The following is a 16,809-nucleotide window of genomic DNA, read 5'->3' on the forward strand; positions in this document are numbered from 1 at the left end:
ATTAGGGGTGTCAATAATAAACACGACATGAAAATATGACTCGAACTCAACCTGATTTTTTCGGATTCTGGTCAAACCTGTTTCAGAACGGGTCAGGTTCGAGCTCTATTTTTTGACCCGTTTGAAATTTTGGATCGGGTTCTAATCAACCCAGAAACCCGATTGTGACCCGGTTTGACCCAATTTGCCACCCTATTTACGATTTTAGCCATTTACAAGTTTGCTCATTCGACTTGAGACTTCGAATGAGAGTCTTCTGTCTTCGTCTCTCTTCGACCGTCAAAGTTAAGTCTGCTCGATGCTATCATTCTCGCGATGATTCCTCCCTCATGCTTGGAGTTTTTCAGCTTTTCTCCTCCTCTAGTCCTCTGCATCATCGCCTCCTTGGTTTCTTTATCAGTATATCTTAAATCTTGCCGGTGTTAACATTCTTTCGGTTCTGATTATAACTTATGAGTCTTGCCAATTTTTTTTTTATTTGTTGTGTTACTAAGTCAACCTTAGAGTCTAAAGGTTTTCGCTTGAGTAGATCTAAAACGGAATATATGGAGTGTAATTTTAGTAGTAATAGACCTAGTGAGGGGATTGTGACTTTGGGCGATCAAGTCATTAATAAGAGTACACGTTTTAGATATCTTGGATCTATTGTTCAGAGTGATGGTGAAATAGATGGGGATATTATCAGCAGAATTCAAGTTGGATGGTTGAAGTGGAGGAATGCATCGAGCTTGTTATGTGATAGAAATGTACCCCTCAAACTTAAGGGAAAATTCTATAAGATGGTAGTGAGGCCTGCAATGCTTTATGGTGCCGAATGTTGGCCTTTAAAAGAGAAGCATAATACTAAGTTAAGTGGTTGTTGTTGTTGTTGTGTTACTAAGTCACTGACTTAGTGTTATTTTAGCATTATCTCCATTATTTTAGTGTTGTGGTTTTGAAATGACGATTAGGGCATAACATTTTGCACCTTTTCCATTCGTTTTTTTAGGGGTTTATATATTTTTGAGTTATTTGGCCGTTTAGGAATGCTGTTGAATGATTTAGGCCTGCTGAGTGTTGATGAATGAATAATGATTGTTATGATTTGATATTTTGATAGTTGTAAGTCTGTGTCTCTGTGACCTCTCCATTAGTTAGGACATAGGGTTATTAACTTATTATGTAGTTATACTCTTCTTGTTGAGTTGTTGGCAATCTCTATTATAGCAATATAGGGTTATACTATTTGGTTATTTGATGGCTTGGAAGGAAGAATCATAGGAAGAATCATATTTTGACCCGTTTAAAATACGTTATCTCTATTATAACAATAAAATTTATACTTAATTCCCCCTACTGTAATGCATTAAGCATGTTGTTATTTAGTGTACTCGCAGTATTGAATTATTAATCATAATTGGCTTATTGGCTATTACATTTTTGCATTGTATAATATGATTTAATTGGTTTAATAGATGGAGGATTCAAACACCATTCATGAGATTTTAATTCATGAGAATGAGGAAGTTCGCATTGAGGTTAATGTAGCAGAGCCATCTAATGATGCAGATAATGATGGTTCAGTTATAAGTAAGAATCATAGAAGGTTGACTTCCAAGGTTTGAGGTCATTTTGAGATGTTATCTAATCCTACAGATGGTAAACAAAGGTGTAAATGTAAAAAATACGATGCACAATACTTATGTGATAGTAAGAATGGGGTTGGTAACTTAAGGAGACACTTGTAAAATTGCAAGAAAAGAAATTTACGAGATATAGGCCAGCTCATATTGCAAATCGGCTCAAATTCATCTATTTCTATGACTGATTTTAAGTTTAACTCGACATAATTCATGATTTATTTACTGCTTGCATAATTATGCATGATTTGCCTATCCAATGTGTTGAATGGTTGAGCGTTCGACTTTTAACCTATCTTCCTCGGGATGTTCAACTGTTTTCTAGGAATACAACAAGAAATAATTGCAAGAAATTATTCACCAAAGAACTTTCTAATATTCGGTCACAATTATCCAAGTGCTCTAACAAAGTTTATGTTACATATGATATGTGGACATCTATAAACACAATTGGATTTATTTGCTTGACCGGTTATTTTATTGATAATGATTGGAATTTACATAAAAAGATCATTAATTTTTCTTTTATGCCACCACCCCATAATGGTATAGCACTGTTTGAGAAATTACAATATATTTTCTTGAATGGAAAATTGATTCTAAACTTTTCAGTATTACATTAGATAACGCATCTGCAAACAATGTTTGTGTAAACTACTTGAGAAATCAATTGAATTTGAGATGTGCTCTATTTATGTGAAGGTGAGTTTTTCCATATTAAATGTACCCCACATATTATTAGATAACACATCTGCAAACAATGTTTGTGTAAACTACTTGAGAAATCAATTGAATTTGAGATGTGCTCTATTTATGCGAAGGTGAATTTTTTCATATTAAATGTACCCCACATATTATTAATCTTATTGTCCAAGAGGGTCTCAAAGAGATTGATGGGTCAATTTCAAAAGTCAACGAGAGCATAAAATATGTGAAAGGATCTCAGGAAAGGAAACAAAATTTTTTTGATTGTGTTGGACAGAGTTGTTTGGAATATAAAAGGGTCTTAAGACAAGATGTATCAATAAGGTGGAACTCTACTTTTATATTGTTAGATAGTGCTATGTATTATGGAATGGCCTTTCAACGCCTAGAGTTGGGTGACTCCAACTACAAATCTTGTCCGACAAGTTCATAATGGGAGAGAGTATAGAGTATTTCTACTTTCTTGAGGCCTTTCTATGATATAACGTGTTTTAACTGCCACGAAGTACCCAACAACAAATATGTATTTTCCATGCATTTTGGAAGCTTATATAACATTGAAACACAAATTGTCAGATGGTCAGGATTATATAAAGCAAATGTCTTTAAGGATGATTGTGAAATTTGAAAAATATTGGTCGGATTTTAATGTCAATCTTGCCATAGTAATTATTCTTGATCCAAGATATAAATTCACTTTTGGATGGTAATATGCTAATATTTATTAAACTAGTTTTATCTGAGCAACGTCTTTAATAATTTATGTTTTACATTTATTTAACTAGTTTTTTTGCAGCTAAACTATGTCGTGCTTGAAGACAGATGCTCGAGCATTTGAGCAAATTATCAAAGTGAAATTCATACTTCATAATTTCCATATTCAGATTTGTTGTATATTCTTTTGTAATTCATTAATTGATTTGTAAATGTCCAAATAAGCAATTGGTTTGTAAATAATTTGTAAGTGACTTGTAAGTTGTAATTGAGTTAATTAGCTAATTACTAATTAGCAATTGGTTTGTAAATGAGCAATTACTAATTTGATATGTACTATTGCAACAAATTCGTAACTAATTTTTCAATTTATTCATAATTAAACATGCGGTTAGTGCTGTAAACTGCTTATATTTTACATTTGTTAGTTTTTTCACTATTTGTTTCATTAAAAATAGGATTTTAATGAATTTTGGGTCAAACAGGTCATGTCGGGTTGACCCGGACTTGAAGCGGGTCGGGTTTAGATCCAGTTAAATGACCCGTTTATAAAAACGAGGCGGGTTCGGGTTGACCCAGATAGTGTCGGGTCAGCTTCAGGTTTGACCCGAACCCGACCCGAAACCCGCTTTTGATAGCCCTAGTGTGTATGACATATATGTATGTTCTTATACACATTTGTATGTGTATTTGAATATTTGCGTGCTTGCATATGCATCTGTATGTTTGTATACATACTTGTGTATTTGCATATGTATTTATATGGTGGTAATTATGTGTGTAAAATATATTTGTATTCATATAAGGCACTCGTGCAGTGCACTCGCACATTTTACTTAGTGTATAGATGTTACACACCAGCATGAATTTTGATGCATTTACATAATGGCATGATCATTGATGCATATATAAAGTGGATTGCATGATCAACAGTATGTGTGCATGTTATTTAGTGTGCTCGTATGATTGACAAAAAGCATACATGCCACTTGATGTATACGTATAACACATTTATATGTATTTGGCACATGTGCATTATACAATAGGGGACTCATATGTGACACCCTCTTTCAGTGATTTTGGTGCGTCGTGCATACTTTAGTGAAGGGTTGTCAACCCATGAAACGTAACAATATGCTATTTTGTTTCTTTTCGAAGACATGTTCATGGGATGTATGACACATTCACAGGGTATACGAGTTTCCTTTAATAGCTGGCGTGCATAATACCTAAGGCACTTGTACACCTATAACTCCTCCCCGTATCATTTTGTATTTGAAATTTGGCTTAACAGGTCTTGTAAGGTATCAATTTTCTGAGTCAAAAATAGGGAACCCGGCCTTCATTCATTCCTTTGCAATTCAGCTTAGAGAGCTTATATTGCTAAGAGATTCGAGTGTACACTAGCTAGAAGTTAAGAGAGAGCTTTTATTTTGTTAGTTGGTGAGCAACTATTTTTCCCATAAGTTTTATTTTGTTAAGTTTTGATCTTAGTTCAAATTTGCTTTCCAATGTTTAGAACCTAGGATGTAGTGCATTTTATATTTTGTTGATTTAGGAGTTTGGATAGAGTTTAATTTCTTTAAGTTTTTTTAAGTCATGAGTTTTATTGTAAATTTCGACAGTGCCCTAACGCCTTCCCCATAGGGGGTTGTATCGGGATACTAAGCCTTCCCGCCTGCCAGGAGAGGCAGTCACGGTAAATGCCAGGTGACACCGCGGTCAAAATTTCTTTGTCTGCCAAGAAAGGCAGTCAAAGGTCTTCAAATACTTGTTTATAAAGCATAGCATTTCCCCGTCTGCCAAGAAAGGTGATCACGGGTACTTAATTTTATGCAAATAAATTTTTTCGTATGCTAAGAAAAATTTCACCACATGCAAAGAAAAGTAGTCAATGGTACTTAATTTCACATCTACAAATTTCTCCACTTACAACAAAAAGCATTCATGGGTACTTATATCATTTAAAAAAAAAATTATAAAATAGCTAGTATAGAGGTTATACCTAAGCTGTGCGGCAATTGAGGCGGCGACAGCGAGATGATGGTGATGTCGTTGCACAAGGCCTGCAATGCAAAATAATTTTTTTATGTTGTCATTTATATTATTTAGTTAGATATATATATATATATATATATATTTTAAATGAGGGCTATAGAGAGAAAGAGAGTGCAAGCTCTCTTTCTAGAGGAAAAAAAGGGAAAAGGGGGTTTTGATGCAAATGGTATAGGAATGCATATCTCTCCCCAATTTAATAGAGAGAAAAATTATTTCTTCCTCTAGGAGCAGGGCAAGGAGAAAATGAGGGTGAGAGGAGATATATGAGGTGTTGAATGGAGTGTTTGAAAAAAAATCATGGAATTTATCTTTCTAGAGAGAATTTTCTCTCTCTAGGCCTAGTGAGAGGGGATTGAGATGGAGCTTTTTTGGTGGGGGATGTATAGGTGTAAGGCAAGATTTTTTATGAAGGCATGTTGATGGTTTGAGGAATGTAGAGAGAAATAAATTTTTTAGGATTAGGATTTTAGATAGGTTTGGAAAGATGGAGGAAGAAGAAGAAGAAGAAAAGAGAAAAGGAAGAAGATAAGAAGAAATGGAGGAAAATGGAAGAGGAAGAAAGAAGTAGAGAGAAGAAGAAGAAGAGAATATGAAGGAGGGACATTACCGTGGGTGGTGGAGGCTTGGCCGGTGGTTCCATGCGAGAGAAGGGGAGAGAGCCGAGAGGAGAGGGGGGGGGGTGAATGTGAGTGTGTACGAGGGTTATATGAGTGTTGGTAGTGTCTTATCTACAAACCCATCTGCCTTCCAAAATTTATCCTGAAACTTAATCCGTTAAAACTCCCCCGAAGAATAAAAAGCAAAGAGGGCGGAGGCTGGAGCCAAATTTTCGGAGCCCACAATTTCAAAAATTTCAAATTATTTAAATACATCATTTGGATGCTTACAAGCCCTAATACAAAATCCACACATCCTATCAAATGAAAGTTCCTACATTCCATGTCAATTTTTTCATGACATGAGCATTGGGTAGGAAGTGCATGTATCTACTGGCGGTCAAAAGCCTTTGTGTCATCATTCAAGTTGAGATCAAATGATAGCATCTACCCCAGGACATGATCGTAGGCAATGGATTGGGCATAATATGAGGAAAAATACATGCATTTGGAGGTTATTGGACACTAGTCCAACTAGTCAACATGCACCGACATCCTCTTTAAGTTCTCACATGAGAAGAATTAAATGAAAATTATCGGATTTCCACGAATTTGCAAAGAGGGCGTGGGTGTTTTTTTGGGTTTAGAAAATATAATGTGAGGTTTCTAGGGACCTTAGGGCTCAGGGAGCATCAAACACATCCATTGGCATGGAGACCTCAGGGTTTTAAGTTTGAGGGATATACCTCGACAAAGCAAGTGTCCGACGGACATCGGCCGTAGCACCATGTTAGACCATTCCATTAGATCGGTTCAGCTGGTCCACACAGGACCGGCCTAGGTAAATAAGGGCGAAAATCTCCGCATCCTATACTCCCCGCGCAATACGCCAGATCCCATGGAGTTGTTTAGGAAGATTTTTTGAGAGAATTAGGAGGGAAATTTGAATGTAGGGACTAATTAGGGATTTCCTTTTGATTTGTATGCATTAAATAGTCATTTTCTTAGGGTTATGGCATCTTGAATTTGGCTGAAATTTGAGATATCTTAGATTTAGATTTTCTTTTGGGCTCTAGCGGCATCTAGAGATTTGGGAGAGATCGACCCTCCTCTCGAATAGAGGATCAATTATATCTTTCTATTTTCCACTTCCCTTTCATCAAATAATACAAATTATTTATTGGTTTTTGTGGTATTGTTTGGATATTTGTGGAGGATTTTTGCAGTTTTCTAAAGATTGATAGGAATTACTTGAGATCTTCAAGTGTTTCCTATCAAATTGGTATCAGAGCATGTCGATTGAAGGGGAACCAATGGCCGGAAGAAAAGTGAAATTTTTTGAGGGAGAACTTGGGCAAAGCAAATTTTGAGGAGAAGATTGTTGATTTTCAAAATCAGATTGCATCTGTTAATGAAAGGATGGAGGAAATGTTCGTTGTGGTGGAAGACATATAGAAGACATTGCTTGAAGCCAAAATCAAACTGGTGACATCGGAAGCAAAGGAAGTTATCGGTAGCCATGGAAGAGATGAGAACCCTAACATATTTAGGGGAAGGAAAAATCCAGAAGTGGAGATTATGGAGGGAGAAGATAGAATGTCTCCTCTAGAACCACTTGCTAGAGAGGAGATAAGCATTGGCTATGCAAGATGGGGTACTAAATTTGAAAAGAGAGGGGATGATTTAGATCGCCGGGGTGCTGACTTTGAAAGAAGAAGAGGGAATTTTGATGAAGGGTTTGAGTATGATTGCCGGAGGGAAGATCATAACAATTGGGGAGCACCTCCTCATCGAGGAATGGGAGGTTATGGAGGATTTAGGGGAAACGGGTGTGGCCAGAGGGTGAGGAAACTGAAGATGCCAATCTTTGAGGGGGAGGATGCGCACAAATTGATCTACAAGGTTGAAAGATGTTTTTCCATCAATGGTTTGACAGAAGAGGAGAGACTGACGGAAGCAGGCCTATGTTTGGAAGGGAAAGCTTTGACTTGGTATCAATGGAGGGAGATGAGACGACCCATACGGAGTTAGAGAGAGTTCAAGGATTGTTTGATAGAATGTTTCCGAACCGACAGGGGAGGATACTTCTATGAGCAGTTTTTCTCCTTGACGCAGGATTGTTCAGTAACAGAGTATCGAGAGAGGTTTGAGTACCTTGCTAGCCAATTGGACCGCCTTTCTGAGATAGTGCTAGAGGGGAACTTCATGAAGGGATTGACACCAGAGATCCGGCCATCGGTTAGAGTAATGAGGCCTCGTGACTTGAGAGAGGATATGGAGCTAGATCAATTGGTAAAAGATTAGAGGCACCTGGAGAGAGAGACATGAGGCAGCAGCTCAGAAGGCCCGTGCAGAATGACCAACACCTTATTGAAATCCAAGGAACCAACACCAGATACTCTTCGGGGGACTTCGAAGGAAAAGACTGCAGGAGGAAGACCTATGGACAACTTCAAGAAGTTTGCAGAGACGGAATTATAAGAGAAGAGGGCGAAGGGACTCTGTTTTAGATGTGATGAGAGGTATAAGCCAGGGCACATGTGTATGGACCAAACTCTTCAGGTACTTACCGTTTGTGATGTAGAAGTAATGGAGGAGGGTGTTGTCTTTCCATCTTGCAGATAAGCTGGATCGTTGAGAGGGGAGTATTGTTAGACCAGTCCAGTTGGTCCACACGGACCGACCCAGGCGAATAAGGGCGGAAATATCCACCTCCTGTATGCCCTGCACAATCCGCCGGATCCCATGGAGTTGTTTAGGAAGGTTTTTTAAGAGAATTAGGAGGGAAATTTTAATGTAGGGACTGTTTAGGGATTTGCTTTTGATTGTATGCATTAAATAGTTGGTTTTTCTAGGGCTAGGGCACCTTGAATTTGGCTGAAATTTAAGATCTTTTAGATTAAGATATTCTTTTGGGCTCTAGCGGAATTTAGAGATTTGGGAGAGATCGATCCTATTCTCGAATAGAGGATCAATTATATCTTGCTATTGTCCGTTTCCCTTTCATCAAATAATACAAATTATCTACTGTTTTTCGTGGTTTTGTGCAGATTTTTGTGGAGGATTTTCGCTGTTTTCTAAAGATTGTTAGGAATTACTTGAGATATTCAAGTGTTTCCAATCACACCATTACCTTGAAGAGGTAAATGAGACTGAAACGAGAGTTTGTTGTTTTGTGCTGTTTGAAGTGTTTGGGTTATTCTCTGCCAACACCTCGCTAGAGTTGATATACAAGTGTTGTAACAAGATGCTATTCCTAAGCAAACAATACGTACTTGAACATCACAGCTCTCAGATACCTCATTAAGCGGATGGTTAAGCTTAATGGATTGAAGGATTATTTTAGTTGAGTAATTTAGGATTGGATGTTGATCTGGCTTTGATACATTGGCAGCAGAGAATTTATATTCAAATATATAATCAGCAGTTCAAGGAACGGAAATGCCCCCTCATGATGATTAGTATAAGCTTCTCTTAAGTCGATTTAAATCGCATATTACCAACCTCTAAATGGACATATTTCAGACCAGGCCATCCAGATGCAATGATTTCCTGTGAGCCTACATGGCAGTAACACATTTGTAAATTTACTAAAAAGCTATGAAACGGATATTAAGAACTTTAAAAGAAAATCACATTATTTGAATCTGCTTAAATATATTACCTGAGTCGAGAAGTTTACAACCTGATAGCGAAAGTTCAAGAACATTAGAGCAGTTCTGAGTTAATAAAATCAAATCATTATTTGTCATCCATGGGGTCACCCAATCTAGCTTCAACGATGTCAAATTTAGCATTGGGATCTGAAAGCTTAGTGACGTAAAATAACCAAGACAGCAGCAAAGCCACAACATTTGCAGATGTTTGAGAGATTCTAAAATGCTTCTGACGATATCATCATAAATCACCTGATAAGCATGTAAGAAATAAACAGAATTGGGGCAGTTCTTCCAGTTCTCAAAGCAACATACGCACCAGCTGAATTTTTATTCATAACTAACCTGAAAACGTAGAACCAGTGACTCCAGAAGTGGACAGATCTTCGGAACAAGACATAATAAATGGTGATCCATTTCTGCACCAAGACCAACATATAAAATCCTTAAATTACGAAAAGCAGGTTGTAGCCTCTCCAAACCTATTGAGGAGAACCCCCATCCAAGGGCCAGTTCTTCCAGCATACACCTTTTACCTAACTCATCGAGAAAATCTTGAAACTCCGTTCTATGAGTATATGCTAGATTCTGATCACCACCATGATGCAGTTTCGAACAACCAGTTCCTCTCAAAGATCTCATCTCAGGATTTCTTTTTATGACATAGTTTAAAGATTGCATAGAAACCTAATTCATTGACAAAATTATTATTTTTTTATTTTTTAAAATTAAAATGCTACCATAGAACTGAAAAAAAGAAATTAGAAATATTAAGAAAAAAACATAGATTAATGCATAATATAATAATGTCAAATGCAGTAAACATGTAAGAAAAAAAAAACAATAATTCTTAACTAAATTAATGATCAGGTAATAGTACACAAATTTCATAACTTATTTAGTTCTCAGCAACTTCATGAGGAATGTACCAACAAATGGGAAATGCAAAACAGTTGAATTTTGTTCATATTCAAAAACTTGCATGTGTCAAATAGAGCTCCTAGCGTGGGGCGTAACACAACATTTGCACAACATCTCATATTTTGCTCGTTATTTTGCCATATATGGTTGTGTCCTCCTTGGAGCGGTTATCAAGGTCAACACCATTACGTGTGGATGATGCTATCATCTATCGCTTGCGTTCTTGATGAGCTGGACATGTTTACCCCTTCAACTCAGGAGGTATGGATTGACACTTTTTTTATATGCTTATTTATAAAATTGAAATTTGAAATATTGCCCTTTTATTGCAATCTTACAAGTTTTTGTGGCCATGATATTATTGACTAATTCAAGGCCCACCAAGAACTAAGGAATCATTCTTGAATGTCCCATCTACTAGGTTAGTTATTTTGGTGGTCGATGCATGGACACAAATTAATTGCGTAGTTAATATAAATTGTGGTCTTTGAGTTGGTTAGGTATTGCATCCTCTGCCTTGGTTCCCTAGGGGTGTTCTCATACTCTAAATTTCACTTGAGATTCAACGATGGAGTTAGGGCTTTCTATCTCTGTTGAGGGTTTGTCGGTTGGTAATATCCCCTCTATTTCTTCTGTTTCATAATTAGGGTTCTTTTGATTTACCTAAATCCATGCTTGAGTTGGATATTTGCCGGCCAATTGTGAATCCTGTTGCCATTTTTATTTCTTGAATTGATACTGTAGCAATATTCACCAGTGCTGCATGAGAGTTTTCTAGAGTGAAAAGTTTTATCTCAATATTCACCAATTCACTCCCCCTCTTGGTTAGTCTTGGGACAATTGCATAGGTCTAACAACCTATACGGAATCAACACTTATCCCAAAATGGTTAACGCTCCTTCACCAGTTCAATTTGCACTTAAAATTTGGAACCAAAGACTTCCCTTCAAATTCTAAGTATGCTGTGCCTACCCCCCTAGCCCTACAAATAAGATATTTACATTATTTGTAAACATTATCAAGATTGTTGACCCTCCTATTCTTGAAGTTGTTCATCTTCCTCCTATTCACAAAGACATTGATGATCATTATCCATGATATACTTACGCATCTGATATGAGCATTCTTATTGATGATGCTCTAGTGATAGAAGGTTTCAAATCCTATATATCAAATGAAGGCAGAATAAAAAAAACCAATCGTCATGCAATTGGGAAAGCTACAATTCTAAATTGAAGTGCACATCAAAACTTCAGAATGAAGAAGCAAACTTAATGGAAATTTTAAATAAGTCAGTGAATTTTACCAGTGTATCAGAAATATCAAGTTTCTCCAAGGAACAGCTTGCAAGCTTATAGAGAGCATCATCATCAAGCGAAGTTTCCCTTAAACTTAGAACTCTCATGATAGATATCTTGCTCATAAGATGTAACAGAGAATTGTTATCAACATCTGTGTCGAAAAGATCACTTGGTTAAAAGAGTAGAAGTATCATGCCAGAGCAGGCTAATTGAGGTACAAAATAGAAGAACAAACTATTCGTTGCTCATAATATCTAGCCTATCGTGTAACTGATACTAGCACTAACAATCCTAACCTAGTATTTAATACTGGGGCACTCCAATTTTACAAGTGTCAGTATAATTTTAAAAGGCATAGGATTGGAATAGAAATTCAACCTTCATGGAGGCAACCAGAGTGCTTAATCACAAGGGCATAAATAACAAATCCTAGCTACGTGATATAATTAATGTAAAGACCCATTAGCAGAAGAATAAACGCACTTCAAGCAGCTCAAACATTGCATAGGCTAAATGACTAGTTATTTTAAATTCAACCAATGATGCTTCCTATAAAAAGTTCAGAGTCCATCTAGGACGGTACAAATAAGCATAGCTTACCCTTACAGCCATCAATTTGCAGTTCTTGAAGCCTAGATGCCATTGCAGATGAGTTCCCAGGTGTCCCGTCAGAACCATTGCGAAATTTTTTTTCTAAACAAAGTATTTTAATTGAATTTCTCCCAAATGCAGTGTATGAGGATATCAAGGACTGAAGGCGCGGACACTTCATTAAAAGCTTGGATATCCCCATGTCGGTTACCAGTGTGCATCCTTTGATATTTAGAAAAGACAAAGAAAGCAACAGAGAAGATATTTTTAATAGCTCTAGATCTGAAAAAGAACAAAATGAAGCAAAATTTGGATTTAGCGTACATTTTAGTATTTGCACATAACAATGTACAAAAATAACAAAGCAAAACAAAAAAGGCACCCAGCAACTACCATCTAAACTTTAAAAACTGAATAAGCTTAAAATGGATGTTTATATAAATGAAAGTGCAGATAGAGAATAAAAGAGATAAGTAACAAAAAATCAAGAATTAGTTAAAAACACATGCAACATTAATACAGTACAGAAATGATAAACAACTTCTAGAAAAGACCAAAAATGTATTTTTGGCCTAATATAAAAAATAAATAAAAATTACTTTTATTCTTACCATTGGTATCACTTCTACCTTCAAGAGTCAGTTTTGTGATATTTGCAAGCACTGGCTTAGCAGAAATGATTTCACTCATACTTGACAAGGTTATTTTCTCTTCAAGAATTTTATATCTCATAGCATCTGCAAATTGATGCTCTTCAACATTTGCAGATAAAACAGATACGTTTCCAAAGATCACAGGACTAATATCAACTGTCAAGTCAACTTCAACAATATGTGGACACATACGTAGAAAGGAATACAGATTTTCATACTTGAAATCCAAATAGTGTGATGCCTTCAATATTCTTAATGATGGGAATGCCAAATATAACCATTGGATTACTAAAGCAAATCGCAGATTCGGACATTTAGAAATATCTACTTCAACTACAGATTCAAAAGACAAGAAGCTGCCAGCCTTCTGGATGATACAAGAATAATCACCCCTGTCCGGTTCACATGTGAAATCAATATCATTTGGAAGTATTCCGAGGAACAGAATGTCCATTGTAACATGAGGGCAGCCACAAAGCACAATTTTCTGATAATAAGTAATATTTTCTTAGTATTTCTTTCAGATTGCTTATATCTGTAAAGTTAGATAACTCAAACAAAACATATTCAGCTGCATCGGCTCCTATCATTAGATCTAGAAAATTTCAAAAAAAACACACTTCATTCAATGCTTTGCAGGCTCATACATGAATACAATATAAAATATAACTGTCACATATTGATGTGGTCCTGGGAAGAAAATATCCAAATGACTCGGCATTAGAACATGATGAAGGGTCAACACCTGGAAAACTAAATTAGCGCCTTAGAAGATCAAAGAAAAAGGATAAAATCGAAACAATGGCCAGATCTAACTCCACCAGACCTGGTCCAGCTCAAACTGGTCTAGATTACCCCACAAAGACTAGGACGATACCTTTATCCTTGGACATCTAAGGAATGCATGGTGCCCTTCACCGCCGCAACCCACAATGCCACTACAAATCACGCGGCCCATTGCAGCAACCTCATGACAGCACATAGTTGAACGGCGATGTCAAGAGTGAATAGTGTGACAATCAACAGTGAGTGGCCACTTCCAAGAAGACTACTACCTTGGGTAGAAAATTGGCCTCTCATTTCTTATGATACTCGTTTGATGGATAAATATAGAGAATTCAGCCTTCAAAATATCAATATTGAAGATCACAGATTATGCACCCAAATACACGAAAGCTCAAACAACCAATAAAAAATACTAATAAACTATTGACATCCCTTTTTTTTGCTATCATTTATAAGCCAGCACTAGGTATTTCATTTCCCCTAACTGAAGCTCCCATCATAAATTTTCTTAGTACTTGCACATCCTGAGAATAATAGTTGACATGGTAGCAATAGTTTAGTTGATTCAAGTATAAACTTGATGAACAGGTTTAAATCATAAGAGGAAACCTCTTTGGTCGATACAGACAAGACTGCATACTCCTTTCATGGGAAGCACAAAAACCCTGACTTCCAGTAATAAACAAATAATTATAAAAATGCGCTAATTAGTATCATCTGCTAGTTATCATATTGCATTAAATATTTCTAGGAACAACAAACACTGCAAGGATTTGTGTCACGTAAAACAAAACTAACTGAGGTGAACCGGAAAAGTTAACTGGTTAGTCTAGCAGTGATTGCAAGGTATTTGAAGCTGGAAGAAAGAAAACATTTCTCCAAATTCCCTTAACTAGCAATCCGATAGGTATTAAGAAAATAACCTCTGAATATTTGGTTAGACGAATTCGTAGACTTTTGGAGCAATCATTGTCTTCAAATGTATTTATTAGACTTGAACGGTGATTATTCATCACAAAAATAATTGCATGAATAATATCATCTGCAAAGCTGGGGAAGCAACGTCTTGTACCTACAAAATCATACTTATAAAAGATGAAAAATAACATGGAGAAAGGATTGCAAATCCTTAGGCTTTGTTTGTTAATGCCTAGTTTTTCAAATCCCTACCCCAAACATGAACCCCCTGTTATAGATAAAATATTTTTAAGAGTAGAAGAAAATATTTGTGAATGACAAAGGAAGAGAAACTTGTATTATATTGTTCTCTCTTACATCAAAATGACAAGGCCAAAGGCCTATTCATGTACAAAGATCATTCTAGAATCACAATCTAGAGAATTCTATAATAAATGTTCAACTAACTAGAAAAGTTCTTCCATATTCTAGAGAGTTCTTCAATACAATTTTCTGGATACAAAAAAAAAGACACTTGATAATTAATTTTGGTTTACATTTTCAAGCACCCCCTCCATAGGGCTACTTGTAGTGCAGACATTCATCTCTTATCAGAGTAACCGTGAGCGTATCACAAAAGTGAGACTAAACAAAGAATTTAGTTTGTCTAAGAAACTAACACATCCCTATAGCATACCTGTAGCAAAATCCAAAGGTAAAAGGCAGATCCGTACCTAGGAAAAAAATGAAGAAAATCAAGTAAAAAAAATTGAAGATTATTGCACAATATGCTTTATAAGAACAAAAAATGAAGTTTTGAAAAGAAGTTATTGTATAAATTTAAATCTTCTATAATGAAAAAGTTATTAGAATTAAGCTAATTCTATAAAAACCCTCGTTCTATAAAAACCTAGTTGTTGTAAAGCTTCATCAGTTCAAGAAGAACTAATTCCACCATAAAAACCTAGTCTTACCTCTTGAACAAAGGACAATTTTATTAGTTTTCCGGTACATAAGTGTTGAGTCCACCATCCAATTCCTATAAAGCAGAAACATGGACATGGTGACGCATAAAATCTGAGTGACATAGGACATGAAATCAGAACGCCTGATATTATGTATACGTAACCATCCATATTACTAATACTAATTTTGTATACAACATAGTTAACATGAAAGGTTTTTTCTAATGTGTGTGGATTAGACGTCTGCATGCGCCCAAGAAGTGTTGGAAAAAGTTTAGCAAAAATGACACGCCAAATGATATGTTCAAAATGGTGTTCTAAAGTGTTCAAACATAGGAGTAAAACCATCAGTTAGAAGATAAGTGTGACAGCCTTATTGAGAGATTATTTTAAAAATAATCTTAATGATATTATCTACAAAATATTGGCTTTTTATGAGTTGAAAGTATTCTTAAATTTATCACCGGTGACAAATAGTTATAGAGGATAGATAAATTGTCTAAAGTTATTGAGAGATTAATTTCACTTGATAAATAGTAAATTTTAATTTTTAATGGAATTGAAACCCCAAATGATTAACTTTGGAATTTAGAAGCATTTGAAAGTCATGTAATCCCCTTCGATTAAGATTTCAAGAGGCCATTACTAGTGACAATAAACTCACTTAAAAATATTTGCATCTGCAAAGTGAAAAATTGATTTTGATAATCAACCTCTCCCATTGAGATTTTCTTTCAACATGGCTATCATCGAGATAACATTGAAGTTACTTAAAAGCATTTATATTTACAGCTTGAAATTTTGAATTTTGAGAATTAACACCTCCAATTAATATTTACTTTCAAACACTACCATCATTGGGATGGCATTAAAGTAATTTGAGACATTTATCTTTGAAACATGATAATTTGATTTTGAAAATAGATCTCTCATGTTGAGATTTTCTTTCAAATATGGGCTACGAAAATTTGCGCTCCGACCTCTCCACAACACTTTCTTTTTGTCGGTGAGGACTTTTAACGAGTATATGTTACAGGGTAAAGTTTCAAAAGGCGCATTGGGTTTTTAGATACGACACTACGCAGAGCATTTGCCCTCATTTTGTGAGGACTTCATGATCTAAGTTCTATTTTTTATAGGCGCAAGCCTTTATAGTTAATTACCCCTTTTGATAATGAGAGATAACTTTTGATTAAGGCTAGTCTTTGAAAAGATATGTAGTATCCAGCATATAGTAGTAGCATAATTATATATTGAAAATTGAAATATTTATCATCATGCACTTAAAGCAGATGATAGAGGGAATGATGATGATTCTGATCAAGACCCCATGGTTCCATCATCCTA

General features: G+C 35.8%; 1 protein-coding gene across 12 annotated transcripts in view; it reads right to left on the reverse strand.

Annotated features, from left to right (window-relative positions):
* Positions 1-16,809, reverse strand: part of LOC110097826 (BTB/POZ domain-containing protein FBL11) — a 93,288-nt gene that overhangs the window by 21,602 nt on the left and 54,877 nt on the right. For 5 of the 12 annotated variants that reach the window (XR_003700126.1, XM_028693193.1, XM_028693195.1 and 2 more), the window contains exons 8-15: positions 15,472-15,574; positions 14,524-14,672; positions 12,773-13,301; positions 12,171-12,443; positions 11,576-11,721; positions 9,694-10,035; positions 9,357-9,600; positions 9,197-9,252 (exon numbers count right to left, since the gene is read on the reverse strand). Coding sequence is in view for 8 of the 12 variants with exons in the window: in XM_028693193.1 (XP_028549026.1) it covers positions 9,197-9,252; positions 9,357-9,600; positions 9,694-10,035; positions 11,576-11,721; positions 12,171-12,443; positions 12,773-13,301; positions 14,524-14,672; positions 15,472-15,574 (1,842 nt within the window). In the remaining 4 variants the exon portion in view is untranslated. Of the gene's footprint in view, positions 1-5,043; positions 5,105-9,196; positions 9,253-9,356; positions 9,601-9,693; positions 10,036-11,575; positions 11,722-12,170; positions 12,444-12,772; positions 13,302-14,523; positions 14,673-15,194; positions 15,232-15,471; positions 15,575-16,809 lie in introns of all 12 variants that reach the window. The other 7 variants (XR_003700128.1, XR_003700127.1, XR_003700129.1 and 4 more) reach the window with 5 other exon arrangements.

This window comes from Dendrobium catenatum, unplaced genomic scaffold (genome assembly GCF_001605985.2).
Source record: "Dendrobium catenatum unplaced genomic scaffold, ASM160598v2 fragScaff_scaffold_231, whole genome shotgun sequence".
In the NCBI taxonomy this organism is placed as follows: Eukaryota; Viridiplantae; Streptophyta; class Magnoliopsida; order Asparagales; family Orchidaceae; genus Dendrobium; species Dendrobium catenatum.